General features: G+C 41.3%; 1 protein-coding gene across 2 annotated transcripts; it reads right to left on the reverse strand.

The window, feature by feature from the left end:
- Positions 1 to 1,689: 1,689 nt before the first annotated feature.
- DCUN1D2 (defective in cullin neddylation 1 domain containing 2) lies at positions 1,690 to 27,505 on the reverse strand. Of its 2 annotated transcripts, none has more exons than XM_015567565.1 (7): positions 26,971 to 27,505; positions 25,538 to 25,754; positions 21,003 to 21,171; positions 16,472 to 16,602; positions 8,138 to 8,220; positions 6,821 to 6,917; positions 1,690 to 3,622 (listed from the first exon to the last, which is right to left on the reverse strand). In XM_015567565.1, the coding sequence occupies exons 2-7, from the start codon at positions 25,710 to 25,712 to the stop codon at positions 3,543 to 3,545; spliced, it is 735 nt and encodes a 244-aa protein (XP_015423051.1). In that variant the 5' UTR covers positions 25,713 to 25,754; positions 26,971 to 27,505; the 3' UTR covers positions 1,690 to 3,542. The 2 variants fall into 2 exon arrangements, with proteins under 2 accessions (XP_015423051.1, XP_015423050.1); XM_015567564.1 differs by having other exon boundaries at positions 25,538 to 25,945; positions 26,971 to 27,504.

The raw sequence follows: 27,505 nt of genomic DNA on the forward strand, positions 1-27,505 counted from the left end.
GGGAGGTGGGGGGGAGGTAGATGGGATGTCTAAACCGGGGATCTAGAGTTGAAACAAGGCGTTAGGAAGCAGTCATCTCACTGTCCCAGGCCCTCGAGTGACTGCCCCCACCGGGACCGTGCTTCCCCCTTGTCCACGGGACCTGGGTGCACATCATACCAGAAGGGGGAGGGTATCACACCTGGGCTTCAGAAACACATCTGCTAAAAATGGAATTTCTTTCAATAATAAGAGGATGCTAGGATGCACTTAAAATGAACACATAGCATTGTAACAGCCCTTGTTAAAAATGAGGTTCTGGAACATGATTCCAGCTGGCACAGTTCTGTGAGATCCTGAAGCAAATAGTTCTTTAAAAGCCAGTACAGCCTTAACCGGTTTGGCTCAGTGAATAGAGCGTCGGCCTGCGGACTGAAGGGTCCCAGGTTCGATTCTGGTCGAGGGCATGTACCTGGGTTGCGGGCACATCCTCAGTGGGGGGTGTGCAGGAGGCAGCTGATTGATGTTTCTCTCTCATCGATGTTTCTAACTCTATCCCTCTCTCTTCCTCTCTGTAAAAAATCATTAAAATATATTTTAACAACAAAAAGCCCGTGCAGACAACCCTGGATTTCTGGGTATGCAGATTCCTTATCCACCAGGACAAGACAGACGACAGCAGTCCTTATTTAGACAACTCCCAGGTAGGTAGAACAGCACCATTGGGCAGGCACATGTATTGTTGAGGGAAGAGGTATAGTCTAGGGCAGTGATGGCGAACCTTTTGAGCTCGGTGTGTCAGCATTTTGAAAAACCCTAACTTAACTCTGGTGCCGTGTCACATATAGAAATTTTTTGATATTTGCAACCATAGTAAAACAAAGACTTATATTTTTGATATTTATTTTATATATTTAAATGCCATTTAACAAAGAAAAATCTACCAAAAAAGTGAGTTCGCGTGTCACCTCTGACACGTGTGTCATAGGTTCGCCATCACTGGTCTAGGGTGATTCATCTGCTAATTCCGAGGCAGTGGAAACCTTTATTGCCGATGCTAGAAGCAACTCCATACTATGAGGCCTGTGTCAGCAAATAGGAAGAGGTGAGATGAGTTCACTGAGTGGTTCGTGCAACATTTACTGAGCCCTGGCTGTGTGGATGCAGCAACTAACGGAAAAAACCGACTCTGCCTCCAAGAAGCCTGAAGTCTGCGATAGGCATATGACGCTTACACTTTTACTGAGTTAAAATAACACAATGGCCCGCATCGTGCCACCAGGACAAAAAAAGAGACGACATCTATTCCAAAAATTCTTGGCAGGCACTGTATGAAGGCATTCATTATACTTATTAAACCTATTGTGCTTGGTTAATTTGTCTTTTCAATGTATCTACAGCTTGCATTTCAGTGTGTATTCTGGTTATATAATTCCTATCAACTGAAGGGCTGTGTATTATGAGATCTTAATTTTCCACATGAAAACCATATTAAGTGCCACTATGTGACACTTAAGAAAACCTAAATGACTGCAGCTGCCAATGTTGGGACATGACCACTTAACTAGGGTGGCAGACTGGGCACAGGAGGGAATGTCCGTCCCTGGGCTATGGAGGCGGCTTTCCTGTAGGTGGCCACCCATGACTGATGAAGAGGCTGACATCTACTGGTGAGTACTGGAATAACCGAGGGTAGAATTAAAAGTACACCACACCAGAGAAAATAATTTATTTTAATGTTTCCAAAGTTCTTAGCAGTTTTGTGGCATGCATGACTTAAATATATATTCTAGGAGAAAAAGAAACCCACAGTTTTTTGAAGACCCTTAGTCCCATTACTAATGTTTTGATATCTACTGAGCCCATAGAACATTTTTTCTTCATGTAACTTTAAACCTTAAGAATAAGTCTCTGAGCAGAACACTTACATGTCAAGAATGCATGAAGCCTGAAGGATGCTTTATATTTGCTGGGGTTTTTATTAAAGCTAGCTTTCATAATATAAAATAAACGCTCTCTTAGAACCACAGACTTACAGATAGAGCTGGCCTTGCTTGTTCTTTTATAGACATGGAAGTGGCAGCCTGGGAGAGGTGGAGTGACTTGCCTGGGCCCTGCACCTAGTCATGGGCCGGTGACCCCAGCTAAGCCTGTGGTCTCCAGGCCTCAGCCCCCTTTCCAATCCTCCACTGCCTGCTGCCCTCTTGAAAGACTTCTATTCAAAAGTATAAATAGTTCACATAGAGTATGTATATGTATGTGTTGCACATGGGCACTTCCTAAAACACAGTGAATCACAGTTGGAAGTCAAATCAAAATGACACATTTTAGGCACACTTTCTGTTTACAGGAAATCTGAGTGAATTTCCTGTGCGGAAATAACCCCACTTCACTTGTCTCCTAACCAGGTTGCGGGCAGGGCAGCAGGCACACGCGTGACAGGGAGATCTTCTCAAATATGAGGTAGGGTCCACACCGTGATTTTTCAGACCTGCACACAGAACTCCCACCTGCCCCTGTGCCGCGGGACGGTTCCCTTTGACAAGGCAAACACCAGGAAAAGCGGAGGGCAACGTGAGGCAAAGACAGACTGCAGCTCACAAATGAGATGAAGGTTTCTGGCTTGGTTTCTGGGTTTTTTGGACAATAATGTGTATGTTAGCTTCCAAATGTGTACAACCATACGAAGGCCTGGAGAGTGGACATTATGGAGATTATGTGAAAGGAACCGACTCACTTGATTTTTAAATCTATAATTCATCATTCATAAAAGAAATATTCTTCATGGAAAACATCCTTTAAAGTGTAATAAAATACATTTTTTTTAAAAAAACATAGTTTACGAAACTTCTTAGGAAGTTCAAATGACATTATTAGAAGTAAAATAGACCCGCTGACTTGCAAACTGTTTAAAATAAAACTTCCTGGAATTATCACATACATGTGCCATTGCTTGGGAAACTAACGGCTATTAAAAACTATAAAATGATTTTCAGATGAACATCTAGAGAAAATTAAAACAAAAATAGATCTGATAAATCTAGATATTCGATAATTCAAAAAATATAAATCTTGAATTCCTGGCACCAAGTTTAAAAAAATGTTAGAATCCACAAGATCATTTCCTTCTGGGCACACACTTTAGCTTTGACTATATAAAAATATAACATCCTACCAAGGACATAAGCACTTTTTTTAAGTGTAATTACAATATAATTCAGCGGAGTGTGGTAACTGCTGGTGTTCACCTGAAATCATGAATTATCAGCATGCTCTGCAGTCCTGCTAACAGGCTCTAGGTGCTTTTTCATAAATATAAAATCATGCAGAAATCTCCTAAAGCAGCCAGCGATGCGATCCATCTGCGAACATTCCACAGCAGCTCTCTCCTGAGGGTCTCCTGCGGAGTCCAGGCTCAGCCACGGTTCCTTCAGGCAGAGTGAGATGCTCGTTCCAGTTCCACGGCTTCTGAAATCAGTGACATATGTGCACAGAAACTGACCAAAATGTCTCCTTGCAGGTGGCAGTTCGTCTGACAATCCTAATCCATGTTCATTTTCTGCCTAGAAAGGGCTGTGTTTGCCACCGGTGACCACGGGCCGTGCATATTCTACGAAATCATCTATAAGAACAGGCCAGGCTCCTAAAAACAAACAGATTTTTAAAAAATTTACATTTAGAGCAATATTTTTATTCAAAGCACTGTTTTCATAATCTAACACAGTTCAAAACCTCAAATGATTTTCAGTTTCCACAGCTTGTGCTTCCCTTAACTGCTGAAGTCACCCACTTCTCTGCTTTAGCTGGATCAGGGCCGGCAGACACTGGTGTGCTCGTGTGGGCATGGCCCTCGCTGACGATGGTGGCACACAGGGCTAGCTGGCCCGGTGTTCCCACTGCAGCCTCACGGTTCTCAGCCTCTGCACCAGGCAGTCAGGACCAGGTGAGAGACGCAGCTGCTTTCCTCCACCAGGGATGCTGCATTCTTCCTGAGCCAGTACCTCACCCAATCCAAGTGGCCCCCTAAATGCCCAGGATACTCAGACACCACCCAGTGGCCAGCCACATACTGACTACTTTACATTTTGGCTCCTTTCTATGTAGTCGTGCCCTGTCTCACCCACCAGCGAAGGCTCCTCAAAGCTGGGCTTCTGTCTGAAGTCAACTACTCACCCACTGATGAGCTGCCTACACTGCTAGGGAGGGAGTGGAGCTGAGGACAGAGACACAGACACTTGCCCTGGCAGCTACCACCAGGGTGGGGAGGAGGCTATCCCAGAGCACGTCACCTCGTCACTGGGCACCTAGGAAGCAGCCAGTGGGTGGGGTGTGGAGGGAGAGCATTCCCTTCCAAATGCAGCACATGCAGAGGCATTCCCATGTTCCCAACAGAATGCCCTGAAACACTGGGGCAGGGGCTGCTAGGTGTGAAGTTATGTTCATGTAGGGAGATGTAAGCGGAGTCATCAAATAGCTCAAACAGCCTAACGACCTGAGGCCCCAAATGGGATTACGTCCCTGGAGCACATTTTCCAAACACCTGTCTGGTTCTAAAAGAACCAGGGGCTCTTTGCACACCCATATTTTAAATGCTTTAATTTAGAGAATTGTCTTCGTGATTAAATAAACATGAAATCCTGTTTTTCTTTTGTGTGATTTATAAGATATAATGAAGTGGATACTATTATTTTCATCATCACCTCCATTTCAGCAATGGGGGAAAGCCAGGAGTCAACTGGGTCGTCTGACCCTAGTGTCTGTGTCACCTCCACTGTCCTCTATTCTCAGGTTCGTCTGACCCCAGTCTCTGTGTCACCATCACTGTCCTCTATTCTTGGGTTTGTCTGACCCCAGTGTCTGTGTCACCCTCACTGTCCTCTATTCTCGGGTTTGTCTGACCCCAGTATCTATGTCACCATCACTGTCATCTATTCTCGGGTTTGTCTGACCCCAAGTGTCTATGTCATCATCTCTGTCCTCTATTCTCGGGTTCACCTGACCCCACTGTCTGTGTCACCATCACTGTCCTCTATTCTCGGGTTCACCTGCCCCACTGTCTGTGTCACCATCACTGTCCTCTATTCTCGGGTTCACCTGCCCCACTGTCTGTGTCACCATCACTGTCCTCTATTCTCGGGTTCACCTGCCCCACTGTCTGTGTCACCATCACTGTCCTCTATTCTCGGGTTCACCTGCCCCACTGTCTGTGTCACCATCACTGTCCTCTATTCTCGGGTTCACCTGCCCCACTGTCTGTGTCACCATCACTGTCCTCTATTCTCGGGTTCACCTGCCCCACTGTCTGTGTCACCATCACTGTCCTCTATTCTCGGGTTCACCTGCCCCACTGTCTGTGTCACCATCACTGTCCTCTATTCTCGGGTTCACCTGCCCCACTGTCTGTGTCACCATCACTGTCCTCTATTCTCGGGTTCACCTGCCCCACTGTCTGTGTCACCATCACTGTCCTCTATTCTCGGGTTCACCTGCCCCACTGTCTGTGTCACCATCACTGTCCTCTATTCTCGGGTTCACCTGCCCCACTGTCTGTGTCACCATCACTGTCCTCTATTCTCGGGTTCACCTGCCCCACTGTCTGTGTCACCATCACTGTCCTCTATTCTCGGGTTCACCTGCCCCACTGTCTGTGTCACCATCACTGTCCTCTATTCTCGGGTTCACCTGCCCCACTGTCTGTGTCACCATCACTGTCCTCTATTCTCGGGTTCACCTGCCCCACTGTCTGTGTCACCATCACTGTCCTCTATTCTCGGGTTCACCTGCCCCACTGTCTGTGTCACCATCACTGTCCTCTATTCTCGGGTTCACCTGCCCCACTGTCTGTGTCACCATCACTGTCCTCTATTCTCGGGTTTGTCTGACCCCAGTGTCTGTGTCACCATCACCGCCCTTTATTCTCGGGTTTGTCTGACCCCACTGTCTGTGTCACCTCACTGTCCTCTATTCTCGGGTTCACCTGACCCACTGTCTGTGTCACCATCACTGTCCTCTATTCTCGGGTTCATCTGACCCCAGTGTCTGTGTCGCCATCACTGTCCTCTATTCTCGGGTTCACCGGACCCACTGTCTGTGTCACCATCACTGTCCTCTATTCTCGGGCTTGTGTGACCCCAGCGTCTGTGTCACCATCACTGTCCTCTATTCTCGGGCTTGTGTGACCCCAGCGTCTGTGTCACCATCACTGTCCTCTATTCTCGGGCTTGTGTGACCCCAGCGTCTGTGTCACCATCACTGTCCTCTATTCTCGGGCTTGTGTGACCCCAGCGTCTGTGTCACCATCACTGTCCTCTATTCTCGGGCTTGTGTGACCCCAGCGTCTGTGTCACCATCACTGTCCTCTATTCTCGGGCTTGTGTGACCCCAGCGTCTGTGTCACCATCACTGTCCTCTATTCTCGGGCTTGTGTGACCCCAGCGTCTGTGTCACCATCACTGTCCTCTATTCTCGGGCTTGTGTGACCCCAGCGTCTGTGTCACCATCACTGTCCTCTATTCTCGGGCTTGTGTGACCCCAGCGTCTGTGTCACCATCACTGTCCTCTATTCTCGGGCTTGTGTGACCCCAGCGTCTGTGTCACCATCACTGTCCTCTATTCTCGGGCTTGTGTGACCCCAGCGTCTGTGTCACCATCACTGTCCTCTATTCTCGGGCTTGTGTGACCCCAGTGTCTGTGTCACCATCACTGTCCTCTATTCTCGGGTTTGTCTGACCCCAGCGTCTGTGTCGCCATCACCGTCCTGTGCTCTAGGGCAGGAGAAGTTAACATACATATCAGCATTTTTGGCAATCACACAAAGTGCTACAACTTCAGCTTCTCGTACCTTCTTCGTCATAGTTAGACATGTCATCTGCAATCATATTTCCAAAATCCAGCAGTAGATTCCACGTGTCCCTTGGGATTGACCTTTTGTGATGTTCCTAATACGAAAGAGAAGAAAACCACCAGATTTAAGACAGACGTAACTCTCAGGGATGCTAGTGATCTCAGCACATTATCGGGTGAGGAGTAAATAGCGTAAGAAAACCGTGTCTGAAATGTATCCAGCCTATTGCATGTAAATCTAGATTGAGTTGTTTTTGTTCTCTTCAGAGTAAGTTGTATTCTATGCATTTATACTCTGAGTTTTTACCTGCTCTCCTGCTTATGGACACTGGCTGTTCCGAGTGTTGCTGTTAAAAAGATGTGAGAGCCGCTAGGCCGGTGTTGCTCAGTGGTTAAGTGTTGACCTATGAACCAGGAGGTCACAGTTTGATTCCTGGTCAGGGCACATGCCTGGGTTGTGGGCCCAATCCCCAGTGTGGGGTGTGCAGAAGGCAGCTGATCAAAGATTATCTCTCATCATTGATGTTTCTCTCTCCCCCTTCCTCTCCTAAATCAGTAAAAACATATAAAAAGCTATTTTTTTAAAAATATGGGTGCAGGTTCTCAGGGGATGTCTGCAACTGAGGTGGCTGGCCACAAAACGAGAAAATGTGACCTGTTGTTATTAAGTTGAACATAGGCATTATCATGCTACTCCAAGGAGGGTCTTGAAATTCAACTGTTCTCAGTGGAGGGGCTTGTCCTCAGCCAGGTCAGGGCTCCTCTCACATCACAGATGGAGCTGACAAGGGAGATCTGGGCACATTTAGTATCACAATTGTCTGTTTTGAAGTCTGGATGTGTCCTTGTACTCCACACACTCAAACAGCCCAAAGCTACACCAGCTTCCCTTGTGTCACACTGAAAGGAGCCCTCTCACTAAGAGGCCCAGATGACTGGAATGTCAGCCTCCAGCATAGACGGGCTCTCTCCTAAAGGGGCCAGCTATGCCCTCCCTCCCTGCTAGGCATCATAAAACACACCTTAAAATGGCACCAGACTATGACCCCACACAGTGGCAGGGTTCCCCTGGACGACACAATCCCGCACCTGAAACCCCAGCCCAGAAGGAGCAGCCTGGCCTGAAACTCGAGGGCTGCCGCACTCTACAGGCAAAACTATGTGGCAGCCCGTCAGCGACCTGGGGATCCAGGCACAGGGCTCTGGTTTCACAGTGCCCACATGCAATACCCCGGTGAGATAAAATGCACAGCCGCACCACCTGCTGACCCCGCTGCACACTGGCTCACACGGCAAGAAGCAGGAGGGCACTTACCAATAAAAAGGTGTTCCACAGATCTAAAAACTTAAACCTTCCAGATAATACTAAATTCCAATATGCAACAGCCATTTCTAAATCTGGCAAGAAGAGAGAAAGAGCAGTTAGTAAATCCCAATTTCTTCTTCAATTGCACAAAAACAATCACTTCTTAGCACACTGATAGTCACTTAACAAAAGAGTAGTCTTACTCAAGAGTAATACAAGGCTTAATCCTTACAGAAGTGTTCTTTTTTAAAAAATATATTTTTATTGATAGCAGAGAGGAAGAGAGAGGTAGAGAGAGAAATAAACATCAATGATGAGAGTGAATCATCAATCGGTTGCCTCCTGTATGCCCCCTACTAGGGATTGAACCCTCAACTTGGGCATCTGCCCCAACCGGGAATCGAACCTTGATCTCCTGATTCATAGGTCAATGATCAACCACTGAGCCACGCCACCGGGGACAAAAATGTTCTTGAAATTACGGTCAATCTAATTTATAATCTAATTTTGTAACTCTAGGCAAATATCTTCACAAAAAGAATCTGCATTTTATGTTATTTGAACATGTAAATAATTACCCCCTAATTAATAATTTTTGGAGACTCATTTTCCTATGCATCGGGCTTTCTTTAACCCTTTGAGTGCCAACCAATATGCTAGGAACTATGCTAAAATTGCCAAGGCATTTTTGCTGATTTTACAGCAGTTTAGGAAAAAAATTATGACTCGCAAGTAAATGAAGTTACATATTCAAAAACTTAAGGAATCCTTTACTACATTTGTTTTCATCTTTGACATATATTGTTTGCTGATTGTATTATAAAATACTAGTAGAAAAAAATTTTTGAACAAAACATATAATGTTAAAATAGAGGGACACCCTTCTCCAATATCTTCCACAAAATCGTCATCTTCACAGCAAGAATTGACATATTTAGCAATATCATCATCACTAATAAAAGCAGACTCAGAACTGGACGCCATTTAGAAGCTTTAGGGCTACAAAATCTGAGTAAACTTCATAAAATCGTAATGCCTGTAAAAAATTAGGCAGATAAATGCCAGTGGTCAATTTTAGAACTACAAACATTCGGCATCATAAGTAATCTGCACTTAGGTGCCATCTGTCAATAAAGAGTGAACTACTAGCATCTGACAGTGACACTGCAGGAGGAGCGCGATAGCGCTCCTGGCACTTTTGGTGAAAGATAGGAGGAGCGAGATCACGCTCCCCGGCACTAAAAGGGTTAAACCTGGGCTAACCTGGATACTATTAATGCATATGGTGTTTTTTAAGTAGGCCAATGTGCTTTCTAAGTGATGAACTACAAGTTAAACAACTCGTTCAGAAAGAAAGTGACAGTGTTTTTCAAACTGACTTGCCTTGCTACTATAAAAATTAAAACAGAATCTGATTCCAAAACAAATCATACAAGCTTCGTAAGGACTTTGAATTTCTCAAGACATAATCAAGACAAATAAGCAGGTTTAGGGAAAAGCACTTTCACTGATATAAGGAGAGTTAAAAATCTAGATGGCTAATAATCAAAGTCAACGTCCTCATTTACCCTCCACTGGAAGGTAGTGATTATTTCACCACATCTATACAATACTACGTTGTAGAGCTCAATCTTAAGATGGTATCTTGATGTAATATGAATGCTGGGTTTTAGGGCTGTGTTATATTATCCCTAATGCATAATTTTTGGAAGACTTGAGATTCATTCTCTGCTCACCAGAAGTTTAATATCTTTACTTTTTATATGCTGGACATAGAAAGTACATAAAGAGGCCAAGAAGTTTACTTCTTAAAAATTGATAACCTTTAATCACGTTGAATAGTGCTCACCACTTTTAGATAGTAAAAGAACAATTATAATGAAATAATTTCCTAATTATATATTTACATTTGTATGTCAGATAAAACTAATGTGAAGAGCAGGTGAATCAATATTTAAGGTAACATTTTAAACGCAAAATACTAAAAGATTTTCACTTAAATCTTGTTTGGTCCCACTTGGACAAAAATGATTAAAGTTCCAGCTCTAACCTGAGATTTTCAGGATAGCTCATTATTAAAAAGAGATGTATGAACGGCAATCAACCTGAAATAACATGCCCATATTTCCTATGTGTTTGGAGTCCATGATAGACTTTCTCAGTCTTAAATACCCTGGAGTCGTAATCAGAAAGAAATAAATGGTCAGAAAATGTCAAGGAACCAATAGCATGGAAAGGCTCACTGAACCTTACCTATGGGGCCCGCAGTATAATGCTAAGATGGTTAGTCTTGTCCAGCTAAGTCTACATCCTTATCACTTAGGAAGAACGTTAATTGAAATCTATACTCAACTCATCTTAATGATGGAAAGTCTCACACTGAGAAATGGAGGTAAACCTGGGAAGGAAAGAAAAATAATTTTATGGCAGACATTTAATCTGGTTACTTCTGGATTAGTTTGGTCCTAGAAATCTCTTATAAAGTTCCTGATTTGTATGTTTGTAAACCACACAACCAAAAGTAAACGTATGCATTTTCAATATTTACCAGTAGTATTGCCTATGTAAAAATGTTTAATATTATCCTAATGAACTTAGCTATTAGGAAGATAACAACAAAACTCAAAATGATAAAACTCGAGAGCTGAAATCAAGAATAGCAGCTACTCCAGTGGCGATAAAAATAATTTTTATAGTAGCTAGATTCTTTCCAATAACCTCTGAAAAGTCTCATCTCCTGAGTAGAAAATGTTTAGATGAAGGTTTTACTATTTTAAATCTATATTTGTGATGCTCCATTTAGAATTAGATAATAAAAATGACCCTTTTCTAAAAAAAAAGATCTTTGAGCAGATATAAAAATTAGCTAATCATGGGACTATTCCTTAAAAAAAAAAATCAAGATTTCTCAAAGCCAAATAATTCCAGACTCTAGACAGTATGAAACTATGCTAAGCTTCTTACATTAAAACTAAGAGTCAAGTAGCTTTAATAATCTTTACTATGTTATCAGCTAAGTACATCCTAAAGAATAATTATACATAAAACAATACAGTACTCATAATCTTAACACATACACATAAACAGACACACAAACATGAAGGAAATGAAGGATAAATCACTTTTTGTTACTCTTTTCCACTGACGTCCATGCTTTTTCTAAGAACTACAGGAACACCCGTATCAATCTCTTTAATTTATACTGAATCTGTTAGGAAGCAGACCTTATAACATAGTTTGGAAATCATAAAACATATCGTTCTGTTTAGGGTGTGTAGTCATAAAATTATTTGTCTTGCTTTATTTCTTTTTAAAAAAATCCTTTAAAGCCTTCTAAAATAGAGAATGCAATATATTTGAAATGTTCAAATAATTTAATCATTTCCTGAAGAGGCTATTCTTTTCTTTAACACAATTTCATATTCTCTCTTTTTTTTAAATCCTCACCAGAGGGTATTTTTCCACTGATTTTTAGAGAGAGTGGGACAGGGAAAGACAGGGAGAAACACTGATGTGAAAGAAACACATTGAGTGGTTGCCTCCTGCACAGGCCCTGACCAGGGCCCAGGCTGGGGAGGAGCCTGCAACGGAGGTACGTGCCCTTGACTGGAATTGAACCCAGGACCCTTTGGTCCACAGGCCATTGCTTTATCCTCTGAGCCAAATCGGCTAGGGCAGTGGTTCTCAACCTTCCTAATGCCATGGCCCTTGAATACAGTTCCTCATGTTGTGGTGACCCCCAACCATAAAATTATTTTTGTTGCTACTTCATAACTGTAATTTTGCTACTGTTATGCATCGTAATGTAAATAACTGATATGCAGGATGTATTTTCATTGTTACAAATTGAACATAATTAAAGCATAGCGATTAATCACAAAAACAATATGTAAGTGTATATGTGTTTTCCGATGGTCTTAGGCGACCCCTGTGAAAGGATAGTTCGACCCCCAAAGGGGTCGCAACCCACAGGTTGAGAACCGCTGGGCTAGGGCCATATTCTCTTAATTAGCCTCATAAAGCAAAGAAACAAAACCAGTAACTGTTCTAATTCTCTAGTGAATTATTATTTTTTAAATCCTCACCCGGGAGGAAGGCTATGTTTCCCATTGATTTTTAGAGAGTGGAAGAAGGTGAAGCGGGAGGGAGAGGGGGATGAGGAGTGGGAGGAGAGGAGAGGAGTGGAGAGGAAAGAGGGAGAGAAACATCAAAGTGAGAGAGACACATCAATTGGTTGCCTCCCACACTGGCCCGACCAGGGGTGGGATCAAAACTGCAAACCAGGTATGTGCCCTTGACTGGGAATTGAACCCTTCACCCTCCAGTGTGCAGGCCAATGCTTTAATCACTGACCAACACCGGTCAGGGCACTAGTGAATGATTTTGATAAACATTTTATTGAAGTGCTTACAGATATAAAATAAATTTAAAAATAATTATTTTTTCTTAGTAAAGGAATTACAGGATAAATTATAAATATTACTTTTTGCTTCCTGATGTTAAGGAAAATATACTTTATAAAAATAGAGGCAACAGGGGTGGGCAAACTTTTTGACTCGAGGGCCACAATGGGTTCTTAAACTGGACCGGAGGGCTGGAACAAAAGCATGGATGGAGTGTTTGTGTGAACTAATATAAATTCAAAGTAAACATCATTACATAAAAGGGTACGGTCTTTTTTTTCAATAGTTTTATTCATTTCAAACAGGCCGGATCCAGCCCGCAGGCCATAGTTTGCCCACGGCTGGAACATATTAGGCTCGTATTGTAAAAATATTTCAAAACACCCTTTACTTAATACTGAATTTCTTTGAAATATTCATGGAGAAAGAAAATAAACTTTTAAACTTTGAATCAGAAAATTAATTTAGACTCTAATTTACAACCTCTCAGAAATCACTATGGAATTCAGAATGTATACAGAACGTGGTAACTACTAATGGAACTGATAATATAGGATTTCCAGGGCTGGGCCTTAACAGATGCGATCTGCTTCAGTGGCAGCCACCCAATCCTTGCTGCAGTGGAAATGACAGCTAAGGTACACTTCCTCCAGGCATTTATAAGATTCCTGAAAAAAAATAAACTTTAAGGGTGAAAAGAATGGAGCTACAATCAATAAAAGTGTAATGTGCTAATTAAATTGGACGTCCTTCCAGATGAAGCCCGGGTCCCGGGTGCCTGCCGGCAGCCAGAGGGAAACCCAGGTCCTGGGTGCCAGAGGGAAGCCAGTGCTGGCAGCTGGGGGAAGGCCTATTTTTGCACAAATTTCATGCATCGGGCCTCTAATAGAGCAAATAAAAGAATAAAGCTGAGGTTGGAAGTGTCATCAGCTGGCTAGGCCTATGAGTGCAGACTGAGTTACTTTTAGATGGGGGAGAAGCAGGAAAGTCAGGAATTGAACTTGGCACCTGGTCTCCTAATTATTCTGTCACCAAGAGAGCACAGCTCATAGGCTGATGTCTTCATAACCACACCACATACAAAGCAAGATGAGCTCTTAACAACTGACCGTTATAGCTACTTTGACCAAAGTCACACCATCTCCTAACTAGACTGACATTCAAGCCTTGTAATCTGGCCTGACCACCAGGTGACACATCCTCAGTCAGGACTGCAGCTCGCACACCAGGTGACATGTCCAAGTCTGGACTGCAGCTCACACACCAGGTGACATGTCCTAGTCAGGACTGCAGCTCACACACCAGGTGATTATGTCCTCAGTCAGGACTGCAGCTCACACACCAGGTGACATGTCCTCAGTCAGGACTGTAGCTCACACACCAGGTGAAATGTCCTCAGTCAGGACTGCAGCTTGCACACCAGGTGACATGTCCTCAGTCAGCACACGGTGCAGCAGCTTTCTGAGAGCAAGAAACCTTCTCCTGTCCACACACAGGAGGAAATGAGTAGCACATCATTTCTAAATGGCTCCAGCCCTGGTATAAGCAGATGGGGCAACACTACATGAGGAAATCACTGTGCTCTTTGGCAATGTCTGTGGCTTTGAAAAGTTGAGGTGAAGTCATTTATGCTAAAACAGAACTGTGGACATTTTAGGAGATTTAGAACTGTAATATGCTCATACAATATATATGCATAGTATAAAACAAGTAAATTGAACCCAAATAATATCAAATGCAAGATGCAGGTAGAATGGGAAATGCCTTGACACAGAGGGTGGCTACAGCGGAGACCTGGAGTGTTTGGAGAATGAGAGGAGACTGGTGGGAAAAAGCCCCAGAAGGCAGGAAGTACCCGGGCATGACCAGAAGGGATGTACGGGCCAAGAGGGGATGCGCGGGCCAAGACAGACCTGACCCTACTTTGACCATCCAACTTTTCCCTGTTGGGCCCATGACAGTGAGACGGTGAGGAGGGATGCTGTGCTGCTGCTCTCCTGTACTGCAGACTCCCTGCGCACCCCAACCTGGTTCTCTGGCTGTCCGCCCACATCAGGCAGCCCGTCAGGCAGGTGTGAACACAGTCCTTAGTGCCCCTTCCTGTTCTGAGGCACAGTCCTTAGTGCCCCTTCCTGTTCTGAGGCACAGTCCTTAGTGCCCCTTCCTGTTCTGAGGCACAGTCCTTAGTGCCCCTTCCTGTTCTGAGGCACAGTCCTTAGTGCCCCTTCCTGTTCTGAGGCACAGTCCTTAGTGCCCCTTCCTGTTCTGAGGCACAGTCCTTAGTGCCCCTTCTGCCTTCCCCCTCTGAGACACAGTCCTTAGTGCCCCTTCCTGCCCATCTCCCTGATCCCACACAGAAGTGCCTGCTGCCTCAATCTGCACCTGCCCTGTATCTGTTGATAGAAGGAAAGAATGTCAGACAGAGTAAGAATATCTACTACACACACACCTGCAAACACTCATGAGTGAAAATCAGGACCTGAGACCAAATGCTTACAATCAATTTTTCTATGAATTTTCAAGTCCCTTTCTGGTTTTCTACCTAATTTTTGTCATCTTATAATAATGCTTTTATTTATAAAAACTTTTCTTAAAAATGTACTTTCTAATATACCAGCTTAATACCTATATAATTTTCCCTTACAAACTTATAAGAGATTTTAATGAATGAGACATAAATAAGTCTGTTACATTAGGCAACAAAATGTAGGTCAATATAGATTTATTTTTATAAAGAGGAAAGACAAAAATAAACTATATAGTACTTAGGGGCCAAACAAATGAAAGTAAGCAGAATTGCCCTGGCCGGTTTGGCTCAGTTGGATTCAGCCCTCGAAGAATCCTGGGTTTGATTCCGGTCAAGGCCACACACCTTGGTTGCACGTTCTATCCCTGGCCCCTGTCGGACAAGTACCAGAAACAACCAATTGATGTGTGTCTCTCTCACATCAATGTTTCTCTCTCTCCATCTCTCCCCTTCCCTTCCACTCTCTCTAAAAATCAATGGGACACATATCCTCAGGTAAGGATTAACAAAGAAAAAAAAAGAAAGAAAGAAAATAAGCAGAATAAAACCTTCAAATAAACAAAAAATTAAACTAAACTTTTAAGTTAAAAAATTTCCGAATGTACCATACACAGTAATAACACAAGTTATAACAAAATCATACACCTCTGAAAGATTTTGCAGGTTCGGTTCCAGACCACCACAATATAGCCAATATCACAATAAAGCGAGTAACACAAAGTTTTTGGTTTTCTAGTGCATATGAAATTTACGTTTACAGTATACTATAGTTTATTAAGTGTGCAATAGCATTATGCTTCCTCAAAACAATGTACATACCTTAGTTTAAAAATACTTTATTGCTACAAAATGCTAATCAACATCTGAGCCTTCAGAGAGTCATAATCATTTTGCTGGTGGAGGGTCCTGCCTCAATGTTACTAAAAGTACAGTATCTGTGAAGTACAACAGAACGAGGTGGGCCTGTACTAAAGCATCCAATGCTCATCAGAATTGGTTTCAAGTAAGTTAGTTTAAATCTCCAGATCGGGACAAGACTGATGTTACCTGGCAATCTTAGAAACACCATAGGCAGGATCACACACTTGGCCAGTACAGACATGCCCACTGTTGACATTAATTACTGACCTCTGTAACTCATTAGTCAATTAGATATCAATATGAGAGAACACAGAGCATTTGCAAATTCATTTACATTTTAAAATTGAAACCCAGAATTGGAGAGTAATATTGGTCGAGGTATCAAGTATATGGTACTACAAACTGGTCTAGCTGCACATGGAACAAAGCAATGGAAAGGGGAAAAACGCAAAGAGGGATAATAACATGACAGCAGGCAGGGCTGAAATCTTGTTGATCATGTTCACGTAGTCTGAAGATGTGGCTTTTTACTAATTTGGATTTTATACTCACCTAAACCTTTTTGCCCAGGGTTCTTAGCAAAGGTAAAAGTAAACTGATAGAAATCCTTAAACTTCACTGTGTCCTTAAGCTCTTGCTCCAATCTTGGTAGGAGAGCTTTCAGCTTTTCTGTGCTGTCACACCTGTGATGAGAGAGAGAGAAGGGGGGGGGGGGGGAAGAAAGAGAACGAGAGCACTTCGTTAAGGGGAGGAGACAGGTCTCCCCAACCCCCAGCAGTTCTCAGCCTCACTGTGATGTGGTGCAATGCAGCCTGAGGCTTGGGTCAAAGCAGGGTGGGTAGGTGGAATTCTCATGGGCCTCTTTCTCTAGCTAAAAAGCCTTTAAAAGCCTTGAAATGCTCTAAAACTCATTGTGGTGATGACTGCACAGCGCTTTGAATACACCAAAACCACTGTAAATGGGTGAATTGTACGGCATGTGAATGATGTCTTAAATAAAGCTGTCATTTAAAGAAAAAATACAAAATTGCTTGCCCTCCTCTGTGTAAACTGGAACAGGAACATGGTTTAACTCTGCAGCTTCAATCACAAAGGCCAATGCCCTGAGATGACAGAGTGACAAACCCACTTTCTCCCAGCCCGTACCACTGTTACCACTATACTGTCCCTACATAAGGAAATATAAACCTGTGGCACTTTAGCTACTATATCGAGGGGTTTCTTCACTACAGTGGGTTAGATTTAAAATATCCAAGTATAACAAAACACAACTCAATTGTTTTAAAATTGAATTTGTCTTCCAAAGTCAATAACCTTTAAGCTATTAAAAAGCCTTTAAAGCAGAATCTAGAATAGCAAAACATAAAATTTGTCTTTTTTATCTTGATTGCACAGCAAGGAAGAGAACAAAAGCAACACTTCATTTATCCACACACCCAAGTAAAGCGGGGCTGAGGAAAGACAATTGAGCAAGTCCTGGAGAGGCCGGAACTATCCAGACCAGCAAGTCCATGAATAAATACACTCAGAGGCACAAATGCACAGCTTCAAGGGTTGTCATGGGTGCTGCGGATAGCCCCCAGCCCTGCCCCCAGCCAATGGGGAACCAGCAGGCAGCAGCACCTGGGGTGTGGCTGTGTGCCCTTCCCCATTACAACCCCTTTCCTCCGCGTGGCCACTTCCTCGCTCTTCTTTATGCCTCCATCACTTCAACAAGCACTCCTTGGCAGTGTGTTAGTTACCCCTGCTTCTGAACTTTTTAAATGGGGACGCATGGTAAGTATTATTTTGTCTTTGGCTTTCTGTGCCAACATTATGTTTGTGAGGCTCAGTTATGCTGACAGTGTGGCTGGGGTTGGTTCATTTCCATTGTCATATAGCATTCCATTAAATTCCTATTTTATAATTTATATATTCTACTGATGATAAATATTTTGGCTCCTTCTAGTTTTCTGGTTACTAAGAATGTTTAAAATGTTCTGTACATGTGTCCTGGCACACATATGCATGTGTTATGTTAGACACACCCAAGAGTAGAACAGCTGGGTTCACAGGGTCTGTGCACCTTCAGTTTAATAAGTAATGTTAAACAGTTTTCCAACGTGACCATCCCATTTCACACTCCACCAGCAGTACACTAGAGTTCCTGTTGCCTCACATTTTCACTAATATTTATGACTGTCTTATTTTAGCCACTCTAAAGAGTGGGTTGTGAGGTTCTATTTCATTGCTGTTTTAATTTGCACTTCCCCAATGAATGAGATTGAGCACATTCTTGTATTTTTCACTGATCATTTGGAAATTCTCTTTTGTGAAGTGCCAGTTCAAGTCTGTTGCCCATTTTCAATTAGGTTATCCTTTGATTATTCTTTTATAGGTGATTTTTATATATCAGAGATATAAGCCTTTGTCAGTTAAGTATTTTCAAAGTACTTCAAATTACGGACTGCCTTTCCACTTCCTTGGTGATGTGTCTTGATGAGCTGTTATTTTTAGTATAGTACACTTTATCCATTTTCTTTATAGTGTTTTCTTGGTGATATTTTAAAACTTTCCCAACTGAATAATCATAAAGATATTCTCCTACATTATTTTCTAGAGGATTCTGCCGTTAGCTTTTCAAACGGAGATCTACAATCCACTTGGATTGTTGGTTCATTTCCATTGTCATATAACATTCCATTAAAATTTTATGTGTGGTGTGAGGTAGGGATCAAATGAATTTTTTCCCATATGCCAATTCTCCCAGGACCATTTACTGAAAAGATGTTCTTTCTCCACTTTTCTAAAGTGCTGCCTTTGCCATAATCCAATGTACCTGTATACATGGATTTGTTTCTGGGCCCTCCATTCTGTTCCACTGGTATACTTATTTATTATGGTACTCAATATAGTCTTAGTTATTATAGTTTGAAGTTCTGACTAGCTGGTAGAGCAAATCTTCTCACCTTGTTCTTTTTTTCTTTAAGAATTGTTGGCTATTCTTGACCATGCATATTCATATACATTTAAAATCCGCTTGTCAAATTACACACACATAAACCTACTACTTATTAGAGATCATATTAAATGTACAGATAAATTTAGGGATCAAAGAGAAAGTGTTACAACCTATAAATGAGGTATATTTCTCCATTTATTCAGGTTTCCTATCTCTCAGTGAGTTTTCTCTATGAAGGCAGCACACATATTAAATTAGATTTACCTTAGGTGTTTTGTACTTTTGATGCTACTGGAAATGATATTTTTAAAAATTCATTTTATTTTGTTTCATTATTACATCCAGTGTTTTGAAATAATATCAGTTTTTGTTTGCTGACCTTGTGCCCTGTAGTCTGGTTAAACTCAAGCTTGAGGTAAACCAAAACTGTGTGGCGTTGGGTGAAGGACAAACAGACCATGGAATATAACAGAAAACCCAGAAATAAAGCAACACAGTCATTTTTTTTGATTTTACAAAGATGTCATGGTATTTCATAAAGTTTACTCAGCCTACTTAAGAATCCTCAAGCCCCCAATTAAAGTATGTAAGATGAACTGTAAAGGCAGGTACTCTAGCCACAGTCAACAGTCAACAGCCAGGAAAATGTGTGAAAAAAACCCCAACAAAACAGAGCAGACACAAAAGCCAAAGTATATTTTAAAGCTTAGTGCTATTTAGACTAGAAGCCAAACAGTCCTCTTGCATCCCTAAAAGCAACAAGATTGTTTTTATAATACACGTTTTGAACACATGAATGATACTTTTGCTTGCTACATAGCACTTTAATATTTACAAAATGCTTTTACCTTTAACTTCCCTGTGAAATGTGGACAGCAGTACTACTAACTATCATTAATTGGTAAGCTTAAATTACACTCTGTATACTCCATATAAGAGGGCATGAAATATCTAACACATTTTGCAAAGATTCACACTCAAAATCTTTAAAGTATGTTTTTAAAGTTATGACACTTAACAGGATAACAGGCAAGAATTTAAAACATTTACTTATATATTTCTAGACAGTGTCTTAGAAATGCCAGTAAGTGTTTCTATAAGAAGCCCTTATTTCCAAATCTCTTATTTTGGGGAGATTTTTAACAGATAGGATAGTGTATAGTATCAAGCTCATGGAATACTTCTTTAATAGGTTGTTTTCCATTCTAAAAGTACTAGTAATTCATCTAGGCTTTCCTAGTGCAAAGAACATGAAAAAATACACTATTACACCATTGTCACAATGTTCTCTTTTGTTTTTTTTGGTTTTACAAAACCACCAGGTTATGGTAAGATAACACTACAAATCTAAGTTTTGTAGAGTTTATCATTTAAACAGACAAGGCTGACAAACATCACAGTTTCATCAGTTTAATGGGAAAAAAACGAATGCTCTATTCCCCCATCTGGCCTGGAATGCTGAAGCACATGCCTTCAGAACATGTTTACTTTATGCTTTCAAGCTCCTTGAGCAGCTAAAAAAGGCTAGTTTACATTGTCAACAATGAAATACCAGAATATCAGCAAGTCAAGCAAGTTGGCTTTTACATGACCTCATGAAATAGTTCGATAAGTTTAATGATTAAAAGACATTTGTTATGTGCTTTCATTTACTTCTTGGACTTATCTGACAAGTGAAAAACATCTTAAGCTATTAATGAAGCTTTAATCCCAACCTTGTAGGTAGAACAGAGAAATATTACAAGCAAAAATCAAAATGACATTTTATTAATGCTTAATATAGCAACACACTAAACTATACATTTAGTACACAGTATTATGAAATAAGCCGAAGAGCTGAAAACAAACAAACAAAAACACCTTGAAGCTTACTGTCAATTTTAAACGGGGGAGAAAAAATTAAAAAGTAGAAAATAAATTACAAAAGGAATTAATCTGAGAAAAGATTATGAAATAAAATTTAAATTGGAATTTACTAGTAAAGGGAAACCAAAGGCTTAATATAGTGTAGCTGCATAAGAAATTTATAAGATACACAAATAAAATAAATTAATATGAAATTAATATTTACAGACTGAAAAAGAATTAATGTTGAAAGTATCTTCCTTTATGAAAAATTTAAACTGAGATCAATTTACTTACCCAAGCTCGGTCATGCCATCTACAAATTCCTTTTTGCTAAATTCACATTGAGTTGCTGCCCTGAATTTCCATGCTATAACCAAAACGCTGATACTGGCAGGATCTAGGCTTAAATCATCACAAAACTGTTGAATCCCATCAATTCCAATTTTATTTTCATCTTGTGGGTCTATAGTTAAAATTAAGGAAAAAAGTTACACTATTTTGGAAAGTACTACTGAAATGTTAGAATCATACATCTACTACATAGTTCTAGAAAGCTTGTTTCAAATACATCAGCAGACTGTAATTGTCTATTCTATGAGAAAGATAGCAACAAATAATAATTTATCCAGCAAGTACTCCTATTTTTAAAGTCTAGGTTTCTGGGCATTAGTGAAAAAAAAAATCATTGAAACTTCTTTTAGAAGATTTCATCATTAACAAAAAATGTAATTTCCCTAAAATAAAATAAAATTCAAGTTTACAAAATTTTAGTTTGCCCAATACAAATTGTTACAAAAATACTGCATTGGTATTCATAGTATTTTAATTTTTTATCACAACCCCACCTAAAGATTGCCGTTTTTCTTTTAAAAGTGATTTCATTTGCTATAGTTCTAATGCTACTATACAATACCTATTTTCAAAATCATTTAGTTTATGCATCCACATTAACAGCTTAGAAATTCAAGTTTCCCCCACCCTTCACTTCTGGCTTATAAATAAAATTAAGAAACTTAGCATTTCCCTATCAGAAATTCAAAAAGTAAAATCTATTAAAAGAAGAATCCCAGCAAGATCTCATCAAACTAGATCTAGTAATTTGACAGACTGTGTGTATCATAATATATTATCACTAGAGGCCCAGTGCATGAAATTCGTGCACTCAGAGGCCTGTGCCCTCTCACTGGGAGCCCTCAGAGGATGGCCGACGGCCGGCAGTCAGACATCCTTAGCGCTGCCGCAGAGGAGGGAAAGGCTCCCACCACTGCCGCTGCATTCACCAGCCGTAAGCTTGGCTCCTGGCTGAGCGGCGTTCCCCCAGTGGAAGCACACTGACCACCAGGCAGCAGCTCCTGCATTGAGCATCTGCCCTTTGGTGGTCAGTGTGCATCATAGTGACCGGTTGTTCCACCATCGGGCTGAAACCGGCTCTCTGACATCCACCGAGGGTTCCCAGATTGCAAGAGCACACAGCCCAGGCTGAGGAACCCCACTGGTGCACAACCAGGGCCGGGGAGGGACGCAGGAGGTTGGCCAGCCAGGGAGGGACTACAGGAGGGCTCCAGGGCATGTCTGGCCCATCTCGCTCAGTCCCAATCAGCTGGACCCCAGCAGCAAGCTAACCTACCAGTTGGAGCGCCTGCCCCCTGGTGGTCAGTGTACATCATAGCAAGCAGTTGAGTGGCCTTAGCATATCATTAGCATATTACTCTTTGATTGGTTGAACGATTGGACGACAGGACACTTAGCATATTAGGCTTTTATCATCCTATATAATAAATAGGTAATATGCAAATTGACCATCACACCCTCACACAAGATGGGCGCTCCCATGTGGTCAAAGATGACCATCCCCATGTGGTCACAAGATGGCTGCCACAAGATGGCTGGCAGGAGAGGGCAGTTGTGAGCAATCAGGCCAGCAGGGGAGGGAAGTTGGGGGCGACCAGGCCTGCAGGGGAGGGCAGTTAGGGGAGACTAAGCTGGCAGGGGAGGGCAGTTAGGTGCGACCAGGCCAGCAGGGAAGGGCAGTTGGGAGCAATCAGGTCTGCAGGGGAGCAGTTAGGCTGGGAGGGGAGTGGTTAGGGGGTGATCAGGCTGGCAGGCAGAAGCAGTTAGGGGCAATCAGGCAGGCAGGCAGGCGAGTGGTTGGGAGCCAGTAGTCCCGGATTGTGAGAGGGATGTCCAACTGCCGGTTTAGGCCCGATCCCTGTGACTTCCTTTGGGATTGGGCCTAAACCAACAGTTGGACATCTCCTGAAGAGTCCCAGATTGGAGAGGGTGCAGGCCGGGCTGAGGGACAACTGCCCCCCCCCCACAGTGCACAAATTTCATGCACCGGGCCTCTAGTATAGGATAATGTATGTGTTAATTCTGTTAGAACAGGGATAGGGAACCTTTTTTCTGCCAAGGGCCATTTGGATATTTATATCATTCATGGGCCATACAAAATTATCAACTTAAAAATTAGCCTGCTCTATTTGGTCAAACATTTAATTAACTCACCCCTAATGTCTTGGCAGTGCCAGGCCAAGTGATTTCGGGTTGGACATTCCCCACCCTTGGTTTAGAAGGTGGAAACAGAAAACTTGTAGCTCCTTTACTTAAATAAAGATTAAATGTGATAAACTTCTGTCAAACAAGATTTAATTTTGGTCACTTAAGTACTATCTATTAAAATTTAAATATATAAAAGAAAAACTGATGATTAAATGAATGAAACCAAAAATATCCGTCCACCTCTATTCTATTAATACTATTTCAAAAGTATTAGTGATGAAATAACTGCTATTGTGGGTTTACAGGACAAAGGTTCTGTAAAACATTCTCACTTGTCTTTCTTTCAATTCTATGCTCCTAACATTATAGATTTTAAGGATAACAGAAAAACTGGTCTACAGTGCTCTCACCTAATAAGCAATCTTAATAAATTTCATATACAATAATATTGTATATTTTAAAGTAACTTTAGAAGCACTTATTCATTTGTATATATTAATGCATAACCAACATTATATGTGTCCTTGAACAATATTGTATATTTATTTTTAGAACCCCACATGATTACACCATATAACTAAATAACTTTAAATAACTAAAATTACATGGATAATATTAAATGAAGGGATGAAGTTTAAACTAAAGAAAAATGACAATTTTCACTTATATAACTGTATTTTTTCAAAGGCAGCTGCACATATTTGAATAATTTTTAAAATCTGCACAGCATCTAAATTACAAAATTAGCTCAACAATTAACAGCCAAAAAATTAAAGCACACTAAAGCTTAATTTAAAATAACGTTCATTTTTTTTAAGAACTACAAGTACAAATCTTCTTTTAGCCACAGAATATGTTTCTGAGCCAAGATATTTTTAAAAATGCAATTCTCAATCCATTCTTCAGATCTAGACACATTAAAATATACACACAGAATTCTCAAAAGTAAAACATGAAAATAATAAACAAGAATTTAAAGCCATAGGAGTTATACTGTTTGAGTTAATACTTGCTTAAATTAGTGTTTTTTGTTTTGTTTTGTTTTACGTTTGGGAAATAAAAGGATTTGCCTTAGAAACTACTAGAAGAAAAAAAAAACCCTCAATAAACTCTTGAATCTTGCTGCCTCTCCCATCACAGCACAGATTTGACATTTCATATGAAATCTAAAAGCCTGCCGAGTGATTTGAATCTGTATATATTCAACATATAGACTTTTTTTTATGCAGACTTATTTATGCAATATGACTGTATTTTTGTTGTTGTGGTTAATCCTCATCTGAGGATATTTTTTCCATTGATTTTTAGAGAGTGAAAGAGAGGGGGAGAAACATCTATGTGAGAGAGACATATCGATTGGTTGCCTCCAGCACACACCCCAAATGGGGCCTGGGATCGAGCCCACAACCGAAGTACGTACCCTTGGAATGGAATCTGGGCCCCTTGGATGCGGGCCTACTCTCTGACCACTGAACCAAACTGGCCAGAGCACAGTATGGCTGTATTCTGATAAGGAAAGCTCCATTCTGGGTGTTGATTTCAATAAAAATAACAACTGTTCCCAAGCTCCAACACAGGTTTCTTTAGTAAGAGCTTTTCCCAAAGCTCATGCAATAACTGAAGTTGTTTCAGTATTACAACACTACTGCACTGTGTTAAGAGATGGATGACTTTTCCCGACACATCAGAACTATTTTTGATTTGGTACTGTTATTTATTTATTTATTCGTTTTATTATATATTTTCATTTATTTCAGAGAGGAAGGGAAGAGGAAAGAGAAACATCAATGATGAGAGAGAATCATTCATTGGCTGCCCCCTGCACATCCCCCACTGGGGATCAAGTCCACAACCCGGGCATGTGCCCCTGACTGGAATTGAACTGTGACCTCCTGGTTCATAGGTCGACACTCAACCACTGAGCCATGACTGGCCTGGCATTCTTGGTACTGTTTTTAAACAACTTTCTCACTACCAGTATTCAGCCTAGATGGAACTGCTTGGGGAAAAACACTATATATTCACAGGTGTAGCCACCTGGCCATGATACTATACTATTGACGGATCCCCTGCCACTAGTGACCCCAGCAGGGAGAGCTGACTGCCAATCAGTCTTTAGACTGCTCTCTTCTCATCCCACCCATAATCTACATGGATTAATAGTCACAATTCCATTTAAACTGGATTTTGCAGCTGGGTATCAGGAAGAGTAGGAACAGCATGATGAAGGTCTTTTGGACACACATCAGAAATTCAACAACAACACCGGTCTGCTCCCTCAGATGGAAGCGAGTTCTTTCCTGTCTGCCCGTTGTCACCGTCACCCTTACCTTTGTACCTGTTATACAGCTGCTCCAGCCTCTTCTTGTCCACGGTGTTTTTCATGGATTCCTTGTGGAACGAGTCCGGGTTTTGGAAGAAGTTGTCGGTGGCCACGTCTAGTTTCCACTCATTCTGTGTTAAGCAGTAGATGGCAGTTCGTTCGCCAGCCTGAGTAAATGCCATAAACTGGCGGACCTTGTCCTTCTGAGATGATTTAAGCTTATGCTTTGGGATGCAAAAGAAGCAGGAAAGCCAATGAAGCCAATCCAGAGGTTTGTTTCAGCATTCTATTCCTAATGCCTATATTTTAACTGGACTTAGTTTGTTTTTTTTCTTGTTGGGTGACTCAACTTCACTTCAGAATTACAGGAAGACAAAGGCTTGTTCTTCATCAGTTAAAAAGACTGCACAGTCTTCTGAAAATTGAAACGACAGCATCTATATAGCAACAGATATGCAAAGTCTAATCTTCAAAACATGATGAGAATCAATATTTTATACAAAATTTACATTCTGATCTCTACCCACTTCAATTTGCATGAGCACCTTATTTTTCCCTAAGTCTCAGTAAATCCCTCTTTATAATACACGAGGCCCCTGATGAAATGAGGCTGGGTCCATGACCCCAGGCCTGACCATATCACTGCCACCCAACTGTTCTCTTTGGCTACAATTAATTTCAGGCTCTAATGGATGGGAAGAGGGATTCCCAGTTTGAAAACATCTTTTCTTTTTAAGTTTTTCCCATTTTAAAATCGGCAGAACCACACTGATCAAAACATACACACACAATTAAGCATAGTGTGAAAAAAATTTACAAGAGTTCCAAAAGCAGGCACAAAAAGCTCGTTACAACTAATTGAATATGATACTAATAGCAAGAATGTCTGTGTACATGAGACAGAAATAAAATAGAAAAATAGGGCAGAGGCTGTGAGGCAGTAAATAGCAAAACTGCCAAGTAACTGTACTATATATAGTATATAATGAAACAAAATAACATCTTAATACTTCCAGATATAGGATGGAAAAGTTTCCATTTATCTAAGGTAACTTGATTAAAATGATAGTAGGAATAAAAGTGATTCACTAATTTCTGTAAATCAAAATGGACTCAATCTAAGATGCTAATACTTTACACATAAGGGGGACATTTTTACTTAATTGAGAATTTAAACTCAATCTAGTTTTAAAAAAGATGAGACAGCTTAAAGAAACACAAAATAAAATGTAACTTACAAACATATGTAAATGGAAAACAAGCTATAGATGAAGAAACTGAGAGGAGGGGAAAAGGAAAATAAGAAAGCCAAGGACACGATACAGACATGCACACCACATACAAGAGCTGAAAATTAAGCTCCAAGCTTCCCAGTTGCCAAAGCAGAGAAGAAAATAGGACTAGTTGGAAAATCTGTTTTTATAAGATTAAAAAACCTACCAGTGGCCCAGAAGAGACACAGCTCCTCCTGGCACTGAAACCCAAAGGGAGCGTCCCCAGTGGCTGCTCATGAAAGGGCAGTGCGCAATGTCCCCTTCGTACCAGACCAACTCCTCACCAAGATGCCAATAACAAACAGCAGGGCAAGCTTCCAGAGCTGTTCTTAAGGCACCCCTCCGCGCATGCTGAAGCCAAAAGAGCACAGCATCTATAATTCAGCCGGAGCACAGACAGTGCAGTCCAGTACACTGCTCTCCGGGTACGGGCTATGGACCCCAGGGATCCATGATGACACAACTATCTCCATAATGATTCCAAGCCACTCTCCGCCCTTCTCACTCTCATTGGTGTACTCTAGAGGCTTCCAGGGGCTGCACAGCTTGTGCTATCACAACGGGGTGAATGCAGAACACCTGAGAACCTATCTTTTATTAAGCTGGACATTAAAGATAACTTGCAAAAAGGTAATGCAATGCAAATACATATGGGTTTATTATTACTAAGTATATAAATATTTTTAAACTTTCCATTTCCA

The sequence above is a fragment of the Myotis davidii genome, unplaced genomic scaffold, assembly GCF_000327345.1.
Source record: "Myotis davidii unplaced genomic scaffold, ASM32734v1 scaffold444, whole genome shotgun sequence".
Lineage (NCBI taxonomy): Eukaryota > Metazoa > Chordata > Mammalia > Chiroptera > Vespertilionidae > Myotis > Myotis davidii.

Bases quoted from the DNA above. Each gene is read 5' to 3' on its own strand.
- DCUN1D2 (XM_015567565.1), bottom strand. From the start codon at position 25,712: ATGGCATTTACTCAGGCTGGCGAACGAACTGCCATCTACTGCTTAACA. The intron at 21,172-25,537 runs GTAAGGGTGACG...TTTTAACTATAG, and splicing joins GCTGTATAACAGGTACAAAG to ACCCACAAGATGAAAATAAA. The intron at 3,623-6,820 runs GTACGAGAAGCT...GTTTGTTTTTAG, and splicing joins GTCTAACTATGACGAAGAAG to GAGCCTGGCCTGTTCTTATA.